The sequence below is a fragment of the Pelecanus crispus genome, chromosome 8 (genome assembly GCF_030463565.1).
Source record: "Pelecanus crispus isolate bPelCri1 chromosome 8, bPelCri1.pri, whole genome shotgun sequence".
Classification (NCBI taxonomy): domain Eukaryota; kingdom Metazoa; phylum Chordata; class Aves; order Pelecaniformes; family Pelecanidae; genus Pelecanus; species Pelecanus crispus.
Window position 1 is genome coordinate 40,214,215 of NC_134650.1, and position 15,174 is coordinate 40,229,388.

At 38.2% G+C, this 15,174-nt stretch overlaps 1 protein-coding gene across 3 annotated transcripts in view; it reads left to right on the forward strand.

Moving 5' to 3' along the window:
* CDH8 (cadherin 8) overlaps window positions 1-15,174 on the forward strand; it is a 137,287-nt gene that overhangs the window by 56,518 nt on the left and 65,595 nt on the right. For 2 of the 3 annotated variants that reach the window (XM_075715672.1, XM_075715673.1), the window contains one exon: window positions 169-288. The exons of the other annotated variant lie outside the window; for it this stretch is intronic. In XM_075715672.1, coding sequence (XP_075571787.1) covers window positions 169-288 — 120 coding nt within the window. The remainder of the gene's footprint in view (window positions 1-168; window positions 289-15,174) is intronic. 3 annotated transcript variants of the gene reach the window in all.

A 15,174-nucleotide genomic window follows, 5' to 3' on the forward strand; every position in this document is an offset into this window, starting at 1 on the left:
TGTGTTCCACAAGTAATGTTTTAAGTTGTTACTGATGCTTTTTCTTCTTTTATTGTTGTCATACAACTCACAAGGAAATTAATTTTTGTTTCAAATTATTTTTTGAATAAGTTATGCAAATTTCTAGTAAGAGTGTAAACATTAATTGGGTATATTCTTTTTGTTTAGGCACCTTTGTTACTAAAGTGACAGCTACAGATGCAGATGATCCAGTTTATGGAAATAGTGCCAAGCTGGTTTATAGCATTCTGGAAGGACAGCCTTACTTTTCTATTGAGCCACATACAGGTAAGTGACTCTGAATATGAATCCCTGGGTTATATTTACACCAGCGACTGTGCCTCTTATGTATTTCATATAGTATATTTAAACAGGGAGCGTAAGTAGATGTCCGTCAGTATTACCGAGTTGTAACATGTGTCTTACTTGCATTCCATCACAGTCTGATCATGTGAAAAGACAAAGAAAAAATCTGTATTAATGATAGTGTAAGTAACGGTGATGCTAATATTACAGAAGTTACTGAAGCAAAACCGAAGGTAGTGGAAGTGCCTCGTGACTTATGACTGATTAGGGATTGAAAGACTTGGCCTGAGGAATTTAATGAGCATAATGTAATTTTCAATATGAGACTATAGTATTTCCAGTTAAAGAAATTACAGTTTAGCTTGGGAATTTTAGTGAGTATATTGTGTGTTTTCATTAAAAATTATTTTTATTTCTTGTTTGGATGGATCAGGGGGAAGAAAGAACATGACACTGAGTGTTGGTATGAAGTTTGATTAGCATGCATTTAGGATGACTTTATTTCTCTGTGGTTTTAAAGTCTTGAAAGTTACCTGAAAGAAGTGCCAATAAATCCATTCTCTTGTTTTCTGTACATATGTTGTACTTACAGCAAACTCATTTAGTTATGTCTGAGAAGTGTTTTTTAAAGTGATTTGATATTATTTCTTATACGCTTTCACCTATTACTAGAAGCTGTTTTTAATCACTGTGAGTCAAGCAGCTGTGATCTCCTAAGAAGGAAACTCTAACTCATTTTAAAACATACAAAAGTCTACCTGAATTTATATGAACCTAAAGGTGTAAAGCAGGAGTAAAAATTCTTGTCCTCATGCAGATTAACAAAACTACGAAGTAAATGCTAGGAGAAGTTATTAAAGGATGCTTTTGCTAGATCAAGTGTGCTAAGTTTTCTCACCGACATTAAACAGAGTACTCTTAGACTCTTTAAGGTCCGGAAGTTCTTTAACTCTTTCTGGTGAGATTGCATGGGAAAAATTATTTCCTTTTTCTATAAATGCACTAGCTTGCAGATGAATACTATAGGTCAATAAATATTAATAGATTAACGGATCCATCCATTAAAGTATTTTCTTCAGTTGAAGGACAGCTATCCTAAATTTGAAAACAATCTCTGGAATGTGATTCAGTATTTTCTTTTATGCAGCATGTAAAATAGAGTTTTACAAAGAATAACTTGAGCACAGCACAATGGAAAAACAGTAGGTTGTTTCAGAAGTAAGAATGTCAAGAGAGTGTTAGTAGTGAAGCCCCTTAGTTCACGCTGGCTGATTTGTTACAAGTCATGTGGAAATACAACTCTGAACAGACCCCTGACCATCAAGTATCAAAATATATGATTTGAGATGTTTAATATTACAAATTATTACATGCAGTAGTAACTTGAGTTAGCTGTCTTAATTAGAGGAGGATTAGCTGTAGGCTCTTTCTCAGTTTCTACTAGGGAAAGTTAGTGCTTTAGCATGGGAACACATCAAGCTTTCACAGAAGAGCTGTGAAGCATATTCTCCACCTACACGGAAGATTTTTCACTTCTTTCATATAAAATAGCCTGAAAAAAATATTCCAAATGTAAGAAATTGTTTAATTTTACTCAGGTTTATTATTTGTATTGCATTAAAACCTTATGCTTAAACCCAGTGAAGTAACTATTCATCACCTAGGAAAGTGATTTCCATTATCAGGAAAGCCAGAGAAAACTCCAAAGCTTTTTGGTGAACCTGAAAATCATGATTTTTCTCCTGTTTCACTAGCATTAAATTCCCCCTCCTATCTTCATTTCCAGTTATAAATATTCCTTTGAGTAGCAGTTCAGTTACCATGAAAATGATGTGTTAGTTTCTAAAGGGAATTTAATCCCAAAGGATTCAACTGTGGCTTTGCCACAGTCCCTGAATAAGTGGCTTCATATTATGGAGCTGCTTCTGAATGAATAAGTGGCTTCAGATTCCCCATTTTTCTAGATCTATGGAGGACATCAATTCTGTTCTTCTCTAAACCATTACAACTGAATGAGTTTATGTATTGAGGCCGTTCTCTGTTTCTTTGCCATCTCTATGTGATGGCCTTCATCTGTAGTGTAACTACTATACTACTCTTACAACTACCCACCAAATAATTTGTTAATTCCAGAGAGCATGCAGTTGTTTCTATGATACTAGGTGGACCTATCCATTGCTTGTAATGTTTTAAAATTTGCAGGATTTGTTCTTGTGTCTGAGATGTGTCTTCATTCACTTAGAGAAATCTTAGCCATACTAAATGTCAAATTCGGTAGAGCCCTCTGGCATACACTTGTTTAGAATATGTAAACAGTAAATATACATAAAAGTCTAGTCATTAAGCTAACCAGATGCAAGTAGTCATGTAGAAACCGCAGCCGCGTATTATACAGGGTGAAAAAGATTGCTCTAAAACCCAGCAGTCTTATAATTGTGGTTCTTCTGAAGAGAAGTGTTGATTTCAGAAAACATAAGGAACTATGCAGCAGATTTTCTTGGTAATACCAGAACTATGGAGCAAAGGTATGATAATGTTTATTACATACCAGAGAGAGTTTTATGGGTTGTTACATGCAGTCTCAAAATGCCAATAGTATTATGCTAAGATAGCTACAATTTTGCAGTAGCTTGTGGCACTGTATATTTCACCTTTTAGAGGTAGTGGTGCATAAAACACGCACACTAGTTTAGCAGCTATATAATCTGGATAGTAGTGCTGTTACCACGGACAGATAGAGTGGAAGGTGCATTTTAACAAAAAGAAAGCGTTCAAAGCAGATAGAAAGTATGTAGATGTTTGATTGTTTCTTTATATTTATCGAACCTTAGCAACGTGAACCATCACAACTAATATTTATTTCCTCTTGGTAACTAGGCCAGGAAGACGAAATCTTACACATTTGTATGTAGTACTCAGGAATCTCAATGAAAGTTTTCATGTGGGAAGATGTTTGGATACTGTTGTGACAGTGTACAAATTAAAGCAGAACAGCCAGGTATAGTAGTGTCTTATCCAAAACAAACCAAACCTAAAGGTGATCCTCCAAGCGTGGTAGATATTTTAGGGTTTGGGGTTTGTTTGGTTTTGGGATTTTTTTTTTTGGCAGGGGCGGGAATGGGGATGAGCGCATAGCTACATTCTCTCTGTGGTTACATTCCATTAGTGCCCCTGCTAAGTTGAAAGTCTTTCCAATTCATTTGAAACAGAATTTTGTCTGAACACAGATACTGTGTCTAGAATTGTGTCTTTCCCCAAATGGAATCACTGTTTTAAGAAATGGACTATGTTGAAGTGATCCACTTCAGAGTGTAAATATTTTCTGTTGTTTTATGGGAGTGTATCAAATGTTATCTAAAGCATAGCCACTTAGAGCTGATCTACTTCCTATTTTTCTATATAACTGGCCTTTTATTAGCTTTGTTTATTAGAAATTAAGACTAGATTTAGATCTGTGCAGCTACCAGCACCAGGGCAGCCATAGATAAGTGGTAGTGCCTATAATTTTTTTCATTTCCTGGCTCAGACTAAAGATTGTCTGACCTTGCTGCTTTGTTTTAATGGTACACTGAGAGCTGACCATCAGGAATAATCCCAATCATACCTCCTGATTCCTCTCCCTTCTGTAATAGTCTGAACAAAAACAGGGAGCAAAGGTGTAGGATATGGCTTCATGCTGTGGTAGAAAGGGTTGCTGCACCTGAGGGTAAAACTGAGGAAAGCAGTTGCTTATTCTTCTGCTTTTTTTGTTCCTACTAAGTTGATATTAACTAGGTATAGTCCTTGTTTGAATCACATTCATGGTTGAAATTCTGACAGTACGCTCAACCTTCTTGCTGAAACAATTCTATAATGCTGGGTGCACAGAAATAAGTACTGGTAAGTGACCTATGAAACAACAATTTTCCATTGCCTTAGATGAAAAATGCATATACTTCTGTAGTTCTAGTTTGCAAATTCTTCTGTATGAGTTATAGACACATGAAGGAAGGTAATTCAGAAGTTATTTTTCATTCAGTGCTCTGAGTATGGCTTAGGGTAAATGCTTTTTTGATGGCTTATTCTGAATATTTTTCATTTTTCGTAAGTGAATTTTAATATGACCACTGGTTTATTGGATAGAGAGTAAACATAAATAATATATTACAAACATACAGATTCAGATTTTCCACAGGAGGCTAAACCTACAATGTAATGACATCAGATTAGTAATGAAACTCATGGTGTGCTAAAATATATTCTATAAGTCTTTATCGTTACATCTAACTGATGTCAGGTTTCGTGATTAGTGTGTATTATTTATAAAGGTGTACAAGTTGTATGTATTCTCTTATAATCCAAATAATGGCAATCAAAATGCTGGAGAAGGGGGTTCGTTAAGACTGCTAAAAGTAGCTAAAGTACACTTCTCACTTCTAAGCTTTTTCAAGGATACTAAATCGTGACTGTCAGCTTTAAAATAAGATTATCATAATGGAACATAATATGAAGTGACGCTGTGTTCTACAATACAGGAATGGAAGAGACAATACATTTTCAGCTGTGTCTGACTTATTTACATTTCACATGAACTTAAATAATGTCACTCCTACACATACCTGAAATATAGTTACATGAACAAGGCAAATTATGCCAAACACCCTACTGCACTGGAAAACACATTGTATTATTCAAGCATAAACCCTTACTATCTGAGAAAAAGAATAGATTTTAAACACTGCCATCTTGGATATGGTCACTTGGTACAAAGCCAAAGTTCAAGTTAGTAAAACTGACATGAATAGACGAGTCAGAAAACCTAGAAGACTAAAGACTCTCCTAATAGAATGTGGATATTTTTTTGGAGAGTGAATAATGGATTTTTTTTTTTTTTTTTTCTATACCTTGCTTTAAATTCCAGGTGAAAGTGTACGTGCTTTAATCAACAGAGCTTTTAATGATTTAGTATATGGCCCTCTCTGGACCACAGTGTTGAATCCTGTGGTTCTGAAATCAGAACATAAATGAGTAGGCCTAGGAGGAATGAAAGAGGCATTCAGCAGAAGTCAGGTTTGAATCTTTTATTTTAATTTGCAGTCTTTATTGTCTTTCTCCATCTAGACCTTGAAATACAGTCCAGCAGAATAAAAACAAATAAGGTAGCAAGAGGATAAATGACAGCAACTTTTGAGTTACAGACATTTTTGTGATGTTTTAGACTATTTTTTCTATCTGGTCGTTAATGTCCGGTTTATTAGTAATGGTGCATATCAATGATAGCATAAGCTGCCCTCAGAATATTGCATGTAGTATTGGTAAGACCCATCATCATAAAAAAGACTACTGCAATACTGAAGAAAGTTCAAAGCAGGGTAGCTAAGGTGAGAAGAATATTACTTATAATGAAAGATTGATTGAACTTAATTTGTATAAACTGGATAAGAGGTGATTAAAGGAGGATATGAAATCACTGCACAAATATTTGAGATTTGTTAATAAAAGAGAGGCACGGGGACTGTTTCTGTAATTACTCATGATAAAATGGCAAGGTAGCATTTTCAAACTAGAGATGGAAAAACAGTTTTGATACAGGAAGTAATCTGCAACTGTAAGGGGAAGGTAATGAGCTGCTAGGAACAGAACTAACTTGTGTTCAGCAGAGCCTTTCTAAATAGTTCAGTTTCTAAATAGTTTAGATTTAAACCCTCATGGGATTAGTGTAGAGAAAGAACTAGTTCGACATTAGCCTGGATTGAACTGCTGCTTTCCAGCTCATTTTCTTAACTAGTGCTGCTATGATATCCTTGGCAATTACTACAGATTTAGTTAAAGTTAACTAATTTTTTAACAGGAATAATTTTAAGAGGTGTGAACTGGGATGGGTAGATGTTGTTCTGTCTTAGCGAGTGAGGTGTAGGATCTCATTTCCTAGAGGAGAAGGCAGGCGTGTGCAGCAGCGTACAGAGGTAGGTCCATGCAGCCTGCGTAGCAACATACCCAAGGTAGCAGAGTTGGCTCCAGCACATGCAAGGATTTCTGGGGCTTATCCTTGGTCGCTTCTGTTACAGCACCTTCAGCTCTGTCTTGACCGCATTTGATGTACTTAGGCTCAATGCTGAAAATAGAGTATATTTTCAAACTAGTATAAGCCTTTTCTTGTCATTGTGTACGAAGTATACTGTGCAACCTTAGGAGTTGTGTTAAGGTGTTTGTACAGAGAGCCTTCGGTGATTCTGAGAGTTGTCTTGGTGACAGCCTATTAGAAGAGACAGTTGCACTGACAAACCGCTAGTGCAGCAGACCCAAGGGTCAGTCCTACAGTTCTTGCTTTTTACTTAGAAGTACAAAGTGCAACTATTATGGATAAGGTATGTAGGATTGGGTCCTTCAGTAGCAGCAAGAGCTGTCTTTTCCGATTAATGAAGGAAGTATAAAGTCACTGCAGAGACATTTGAAAACAGTTATGGTGGTTTGTAGTTGGTAAAGATGAGTGGCTTAAGATCAAGAGAGATTGCCATTTGAAAAAAAAGGTGATTTCTGCTTCTAGAGTTTATCTAATAATTGTAGTAACAAAAAAGCAGATACCACATATATTTCTTGCATTTCAGAGCAATACTTCTGTCATTTTAGAAAGCTAGTGAGATAGTTAGGACTTAACCATTTTCCACATGCTGAGTAGGAAAACAGGGGCTACATATCTAAATAAATTTGTTCTTCAAGAGACCGAATGAGAGAGAGGAATTTGAACTACACAGCTAGATTTGGAAAGCATCTGAAAAAGAATCCAAGGCTACTTTCTGTAAAGTGTCTAGTATAATTATAGTTATTAGAGGATCATTGCAAATAAAGGAAGCAAGGTCATAAATGCAGTGCAGAATATTTATTGCATTCATTCTCAGTTGGTGAGAGGGTGATCCTTTCACTATGCCAGTGAAACTTGGTCCCAGGGAAAAGGGAATGGCTGGTAAGTAGAGATGAAAGCTTTTTACCCATGCTATAAAACCCAGATACAAGTTGATCTGAGTTAAAAAGGCAGTATTATAATAGGTGTTATCCCGTTGTATCCTATATGATATTCTTGAAGCAGAATACATAGAGTGAAAGGTAGGTAATGTTAATTTAAGCACAATGGCAAACTTGCAAGGGCTACTTCAGAATGAAAGCAAGAATAGAAAACACAAAAATGGTAGTAATATGGGCTGAAAAAGAAAATATGGTAGATTGTACGTTACATAAGAAACAAGAGAATTAATAAAACGATATTCAGCCTTCATGCTGCTGTTCAAAAGAAAGGCAGGCAGTGCCATCTTCCCGACACAATTTAGAAAAATAAACATAATAAGATATGTACACTGTTAGCTTCTCTTTTAAAAATACAAAAATGGCACAGAATCACTCCACATAAAATGGTATAACATAGTATTCAGTTGCTCACCTAGTGATTATTTTTGCTGTGGCTAATGTCTTTGATTTGAAATATATCTACATCTCAATGTAGTTCAGACAACTCCTGTAATTGATAATTTTTTCTAGAAAGTTAGCCAACTTTGCTAGAGACTGCATATATTTTTCTTGTCTTGCTAAAATAAAAATCCTAGGGCATTAGAACTAAGTAAGAAATGAGAATATTTGATGATTTTTTTTATTAAAATGATTATGATTTTTATGAAGGGTAAATGGAATTAAAAATAGTGGATCATCAAAGTACTAGAATTTTTTTTATTTTTCAAGAAAGTTAGTTGTGATCTATTAATTTTTTAGGAATTATGGTATCGGTTTTCCACAGATCACCAAGTGAATCTTTTTAATGGACTGCTAAAACATCACCGAAGTCAGTGCGCTTCATGGGAATACAAAGTATGCATCTCACAGCTCTCTGAAGAAATTACAAGATTGATTTTTCAGGAGTTAGGGTCCTAAATGACTGTTATGTTTAATAAGAATCTCCACCAAGATTTTAGCACGGAAGGAAGACCAAAGCAATTACTTAGCTCTTCTTCCAAAATGAAAAAGGGAAAGTTCCAAAGTACGCAAGTTGAACTAGCAGGAAGTCTTCATCAAAATGTGTGAGATGAATGAGATGCTTAAGAAAGGCTTTTCAGGGCCAGAGTCCAATTTTGCATAGTGCTTGCTTGGTTTTGTTCCATGTTCTCAATTATTATTATGTGTAGTTTTATAGCGTTACCATAAAAAGGTCCTTAAAAAAATGGAAAGTGAAAAGTGAAAAACAGATCCTTATTTCTATTGTTCCTTTTGTTTCTCTTATTTCTCTTCATCAGCTATAGCCTCTGACACATTGCTGCTTTTCCTCTGATCTTTTTCAGTGTGAGACAGTGTATATTCTTCCAAATAGGTTTTTGAAAGTAGTCCACAGGGGTGCATTTTAACCGATTCAAGTTGTGAGGCAGATTGTGCAAATTGCTCAGTGTGTGCATTTAGGACCACTGTAAAAGTAAATCCCATTCTGCAGCTGTTTTATTTGCTATTGAGCAGTGTGACACCAATAGCTGTTTAGGAAAAGCAACTCAGCCAAAAAAAAAAAAAGGTACTTCCAATATTGGTGGTGTTTTCATTCTTTGACGAAATAGATTACTTCTTGATTTCTTTACCTTCCAACCCACTTCCTGATGTTTCCAGCTTTAGTCAGAGGATTTGTAGCCAAATTATGATGCAGGTATCTGTTCAGTGATTGTACTACACATCCATTGAATGTTTTCACAGTTCTAAGGTTTGTGAAATATTTTAGAGTACATAGACATAAAGCCTTATCTTAGACAATATGGAGGGAAGGTACCTCCAGCGAGAATGCAGTGAGCACCCTTGCACCAAAAAAAGATCAGGTTTATCCCTTCTCATTCTTGACAGATGTTTGTCTGATAGGTTCTTAAAAACTTTCAGTAATGGAAATGCTACAAATTCTACAGGCAGCCTTCTCTGTCTGTACTTACCTTCTCTGTTAGAAAGTGTTCCCCTGATGTTTAACTGAAATCTCTCTTGCTGCAATTTAAACCCATTTTGTGGTTTACATTTTAGGCCCATCATTTCTTCTCTTATCCCCAGTGGAAAAGGAGAGTAGCTCCTAGTAATTTTTACGTATCTGGCTGTAACGTATTCCTCATACTTCCTAACTATATAAACCAATTTTTTCAAAACTAGACACACCATTCCAGCTGCAGTCTTACCAGAATGAGTAAACTGGAAGGGTTATTCCACAGTTCTTCCTTGTAACATACTAGCTAATATACCAGAAAATGTTTGAGCATTTTTATCAGCAAAACACTGTTGACTCATATTCAGCTCATTTTGACTCCACATTCTTTTCTGTCTTGTGAGTCATCTGCTCTATTGTAATTGTGAAGTTAATTGTTTCACCCACACAAAATACTTTTTACTTGCCAAATTGAGTTGCATCCTGCTTTTTTCGACAATCCACTTCGTCAAAATTGTTTTGAACTCTAATCCTGTTCTTCTGGTATTTCCAATGGCTTCCAACTTTGTGTCATCTGAAAGGCTTCATAAGTTCGTCCTGTCTTCCATCATCCAGGAAATATTGAATGATGCCAGAAGCAGAACAAACCCTATGAACCATACATCCATCTATCCCCTTTGACAGTAAGCCATTGATAACTCTTCTGAATACAGTCTTCCAACAAGCATCTACCTGCCTTACATTAGTTTACAGTAATTCCATCCCTCGCTTTTAAACTACTCTCCTGTTTAGCACATATCATTTCCGTCCATCATAGCATGCTGAAAGTGATTATGTTTTTATTCTCAACTTGTTTCTGGGTTGAATTGAAGTAGAGCAGGTTGAATGCTCAATGAGTTAATGTTCTGTGTGCTGGATGTGTATTAGTATTTGGTGAGACTGAATTGTTTTCTAAAAATAGATCGAAAGTTTCAGTACTTCCTGTGAGCCCAGCCTGAGAACTGATGAATAAAGCAAAAGAACAAATAAATATCCTTGAAATTCTCTATGCATAACTCTCTTAGTCTGTCTTTGTCTCAATCACCTTACTTAGGTGACGATGGAGCCTTTTTGTGTTTATTAATTTGCCTCATAAGAGATACCAACACTTCTCTTTTGCTGACCTCCATTCAATAGATTCTGAATATAGAAATACTGGTGGTAACAATAAGCCTGTGTAATTTGGATATATTTGATGTTTAAAAACCTTCAGCTCCTCGTGTACTAATTAAAACAGCAAACGTCTTTTTAGCTTTTTATTGTGTTTGAAATTGAAACTTGACTTTGTCTTTGACTTAGCTTCTGGCAAATGGTTTATGGGCTGAGATGGCAGATAGAACTATGTATAAAACTATTGAAATAACAGCTCATGTTAGTATCTTTATACAGAAAAAAAACCCTGATTTTTATGTCTTAAAAGTCAGAAACTGTAATTCTGATTTAGGCGCTTTTTAAAGTATTTAATCTTCCTGATATCTTTCAAACCATAGACAAGGGCTAGACTGTTCCATACATTAAGAGACAAATTAAAATACATGTTTAGGAAAAATCATCACTTTATTGAAATAATTAACTTGTCTCAGAGGAAACTGCAGAATACAAAAGTGGCGTCTTATACAAGTCACCTGTAGGCTAGCCTTAACTATGTAAATTAGGTTTAAAAAAAAACAACCAAACAAGGGAAACTCTGCCTAAAAAATAATAATGGAGGAAAAGTTACAGTAGGCTTAATACAAAGCCAGTAGAAATAAGGTTTCACTGATCTTTTGATCAGTTTTTTTAGTGGGGAAAAAAAAATGTGGACCAAATTCTGATACCCTAAGTTTGCATTAGCATCCTTTTTATGAGTCATCTCATTTATAACAATAGAATTTTTTTGCAGAATGCATCATTATTACTCCTAAATAGTAAACCAGTTGGTCCAAACCAGTCACAACTGTCAAATGTTTTTAGAAATAAATATCATTTACTCTCCTTACCCAGGTTACTACGGAGGAAATGGCCCTACTCTTTTACTGAATGTATTTTGCACCTATCAGGTCTGATAAATGCTTATTGTTATCTTCTGGGTTTTACTGTTCCCCTGTTTGAATTAAAAAAAATTATTAGAAGCATATTCTTCAATGTTTTGCAGAATAACTTATGTCCCCTTCTATAGATGGTATAGAATAGTTAAATTACATGAATTTTGTACTTCAGGGCCGCTTCATTGGTTTTACAAGCCCTGGATTACATTGCATCTCTCAGGGTCCTGAGCACAACCTCCTGCAAGGAGTTTGGTTAAGTCTAGAAGTGGAGCTGGCTGTGTCCAAGGTCAGCTGCGTTGCCGCTACAAGCTGTCCTGAAGAAAGCTTCATGCAGGGGCTGCCCCTCCTTTTCCTTGGGAGCTGCTGTCAGGCTGAGGCGCTACTGCTGGCCGCACCTTTAACTGCAGTGCAGCTGGCCTTGCTGCTCCTAACCCCACTTTCCACATGTTGGAGTGAAAAATCACTGATTACATATCGAGTTCCTTGGGAACAAGAGGTTACTCTGGCTTGGCAGTTACGGACATAGGATAGAGGTCTTATTTTCATATATTATTATATTATAATATAGTATTATAAAATATGTAAGACAACAACCCAAAATATTTTATGGAAACAATTTACAAAAGTGTAGGTCACAAAACTGCTATTATGTTATGTTTGGTGGTTTGTGTAGCAAGCATATTGCTTTATTCTAAATGCCTTACACCCCCTTGCTCTTAGCTTGGTCCTGTACTCAGCCAAGAAAAGAAGGCCTGATCAGATTCTTAGTATTGCAATATTAATGATAAAGACCAGAAACATTTCTTTATTCACCGTAAATACATTAATAGGTAATCTCAGCATGTCAGCCAGAGTGTCATTTCTAAGAAGCTTATTTAATAGAAACTATCCCATGTGAAAGCAAAAGAGCTATTTGAAGTCTCCACAGCTATGCTAGGCCCAATAAAGAAATCAAAACTAACAGATTCACAATAAGTATTATAAGTATTGACTGACATCTAAAAACTCCTGACAATAGTTAACAAAGAACAGGTAAAAAAAAAAAAAAATACACTGTGAGAGCTAATGAAATGTATGATCAGGCCCAGCAAACAGGTATGTATGATCCGGGGTGTGAACTTGGCCACTCTACTCAACATGCAAATCTTGACAAATATACAGTACAATATAGAATTCTTACCTTTTTTTTTTTTAATGAATTCCAATGACTTGGTGAGTTACTGTCACTATCTGGCCATAAACTGTGTCCTTCAGCTTTGCAAGTACAGGCCCATGAAGAGACACTCTTCTTTATGCCTCGTACGAACCCTCAAACACCATGGTTTAAAGGAACCACTGCAATGGTGGATTCAATTCCCCTCAGCACTCTTATGCTTCACTTAACCACTAAGATAATTCAATAACTTGAACTTTGTGCTCTCTTTTCACAGACAAAACATTTTTCAAAAAATAGAATTCAAAAACAGGATTAAAAGAAAAAAAAAAAGCTGTATTTCAGTTTAACATTTAGAGTTATTTTCCCTAGGTTTAGTGGGACTTCTTTAGTTGATTCTTACCCTTTTATTATGGTGAACATTACTAGACTGTCATGAACACCATTTAAATTTACCATTAAATGTTTAGTATTGTACTTTCCATACTGAATGTTGTGAATATGATAGCACATTACAGGTGAAGTAGTTTTGGAAAGGAAAAAAAAAAATTATTATTTCTTCTGTTAGATGTCCATGAAATCTACAGGAGTTTGCAGTGGATCTGGCCCTGTATTTAATTGGACTGTCCCTTGCAGGTATCTTCCTGCTAGCCTACTGACGTTTTATGTTTTGATATACTACAGATCATTTTACTTCTCTGTCTTTAAAAACTTCTAACCTAATAAAGGAGGTGTGTCCTGGTTTTGGCTGGGATAGAGCTAATTTTCTTCCTAGTAGCTGGCATAGTGCTGTGTTTTGGATTTAGTATGAGAATAATGCTGATAACACACTGATGGTTTACCTGTTGCTAAGCAGTGCTGACACTGGTCCAGGACTTTTTCAGCTTCTTCCCATGCTCTGCCAGGTGCACAAGAAGCTGGGAGGGGGCACAGCCAGGCCAGCTGACCCAACCTGGCCAAAGGGCTATTCCATACCGTACAACGTCACACTCCGTATAGAAACTGGGGGGAGTTGGACGGGGAGCAGCGATCGCTGCTCGGGGACCGGCTGGGCATTGGTCAGCAGGTGGTGAGCAATTGCATTGTGCATCACTTGCTTTGTGTATTTCTTTATCATTGTTGTTATTATTTCCTCTTCCTTTGTTGCCCTATTAAAGTGCCTTTATCTCAACCCACAGGTTTTACTTTTTTTTTTCCCCCCGATTCTCTCCCCGATCCCACTGGGGGCAGGGAGGGTGAGCGAGTGGCTGCATGGTGCTTAGCTGCTGACGGGTTGAAACACGACAGTCATTTTTGGCACCCAGTATGTGGCTCCAAAAAGGACTGTGGTGGTTTGACCCTGGCTGGATGCCAAGCACCCACCAAAGCCGCTCTATCACTCCCCTTCTCAACTGGACAGGGGAGAGAAAATGTAATGAAAAAACTCGTGGGTTCAGATAAGGACAGGAAGATCACTCAGCAATTACTGTCATGGGCAAAACAGACTCAACTTGGGGAAATTAGTTTCATTTATTACCAATCAAATCAGAGCAGGAGAGTGAGAAATAAAACAAAATTTTAAAACACCTTCCCCCCACCCCTCCCTTCTTCCCAGGCTCAACTTCACTCCCGATTTTCTCTACTTCCTCCCCTCCCAGCAGCACAGGGGGACAGGGAATGGGGGTTGCGGTCAGTTCATCACGCGTTGTCTCTGCCGCTCCTTCCTCCTCAGGGGAGGACTCCTCACACTCTGCCCCTGCTCCAGCGTGGGGTCCCTCCCACGGCAGACAGTCCTCCACGAACTTCTCCAGCGTGGGCCCTTCCCACGGGCTGCAGTTCTTCACGAACTGCTCCAGCGTGGGTCCCTTCCCCGGGGTGCAGCCCTTCAGGAGCAGCCTGCTCCAGCGTGGGTCCCCCGCGGGGTCACAGCTCCTGCCAGCAAACCTGCTCCAGCCTGGGCTCCTCTCTCCATGGCCCCACAGCTCCTGCCAGGAGCCTGCTCCAGCGCGGGCTTCCCAGGGGGTCACAGCCTCCTTGGGGCACATCCCCCTGCTCCGGCGTGGGCTCCTCCCCGGGTGCAGGGGGATCTCTGCTCCCCCGTGGGCCTCCATGGGTGCAGGGGCACAGCTGCCTCCCCAGGGGCTGCACCAGGGGTGCAGGGGAATCTCTGCTCCGTGCCTGGAGCCCCTCCTGCCCTCCTCCCGCACTGACCTGCGTGTCTGCACAGTCCTTCCTCTCACACATTCTCACTCCTCACTCCAGCTGCAGTTTGTGTCCCAGTGTTTGGGGTTGGGTTTTTTTCCCCTTCTTAAATATGTTACCCCAGAGGCACTACCACTGTCGCTGATTGGCTCGGCCTTGGCCAGCGGTGGGTCCATCTTGGAGCTGGCTGGCATTGGCTCTTGGGACGTAGGGGTGGCTTTCTGTGAGAAGCTGCTAGCTGTTCCTCTCCCTTGTCCAGGTGAAAAGGGGAGTGATAGAGTGGCTTTGGTGGGCACTTGGCATCCAGCCAGGGTCAAACCACCACAGTCCCAGCCAAAACCAGGACAAGGTGATAACAGCCTAGTGAGATCATTGTCCGACAAGTGGCCCTTCTACAGTAGGGACAGTGGGGTGACTTTAGGAGTTTGCAGTACTGGTGACTGCCAAAAGACATACTGAAAGACATGCTGTCATTCTCCAGTAGAAGTTTAGGCACTCGATTTAGGACTTAAAGGAAGAACTGTAGCCTGCAAGAGCAGATTAAATAATGGTTTGGGTTT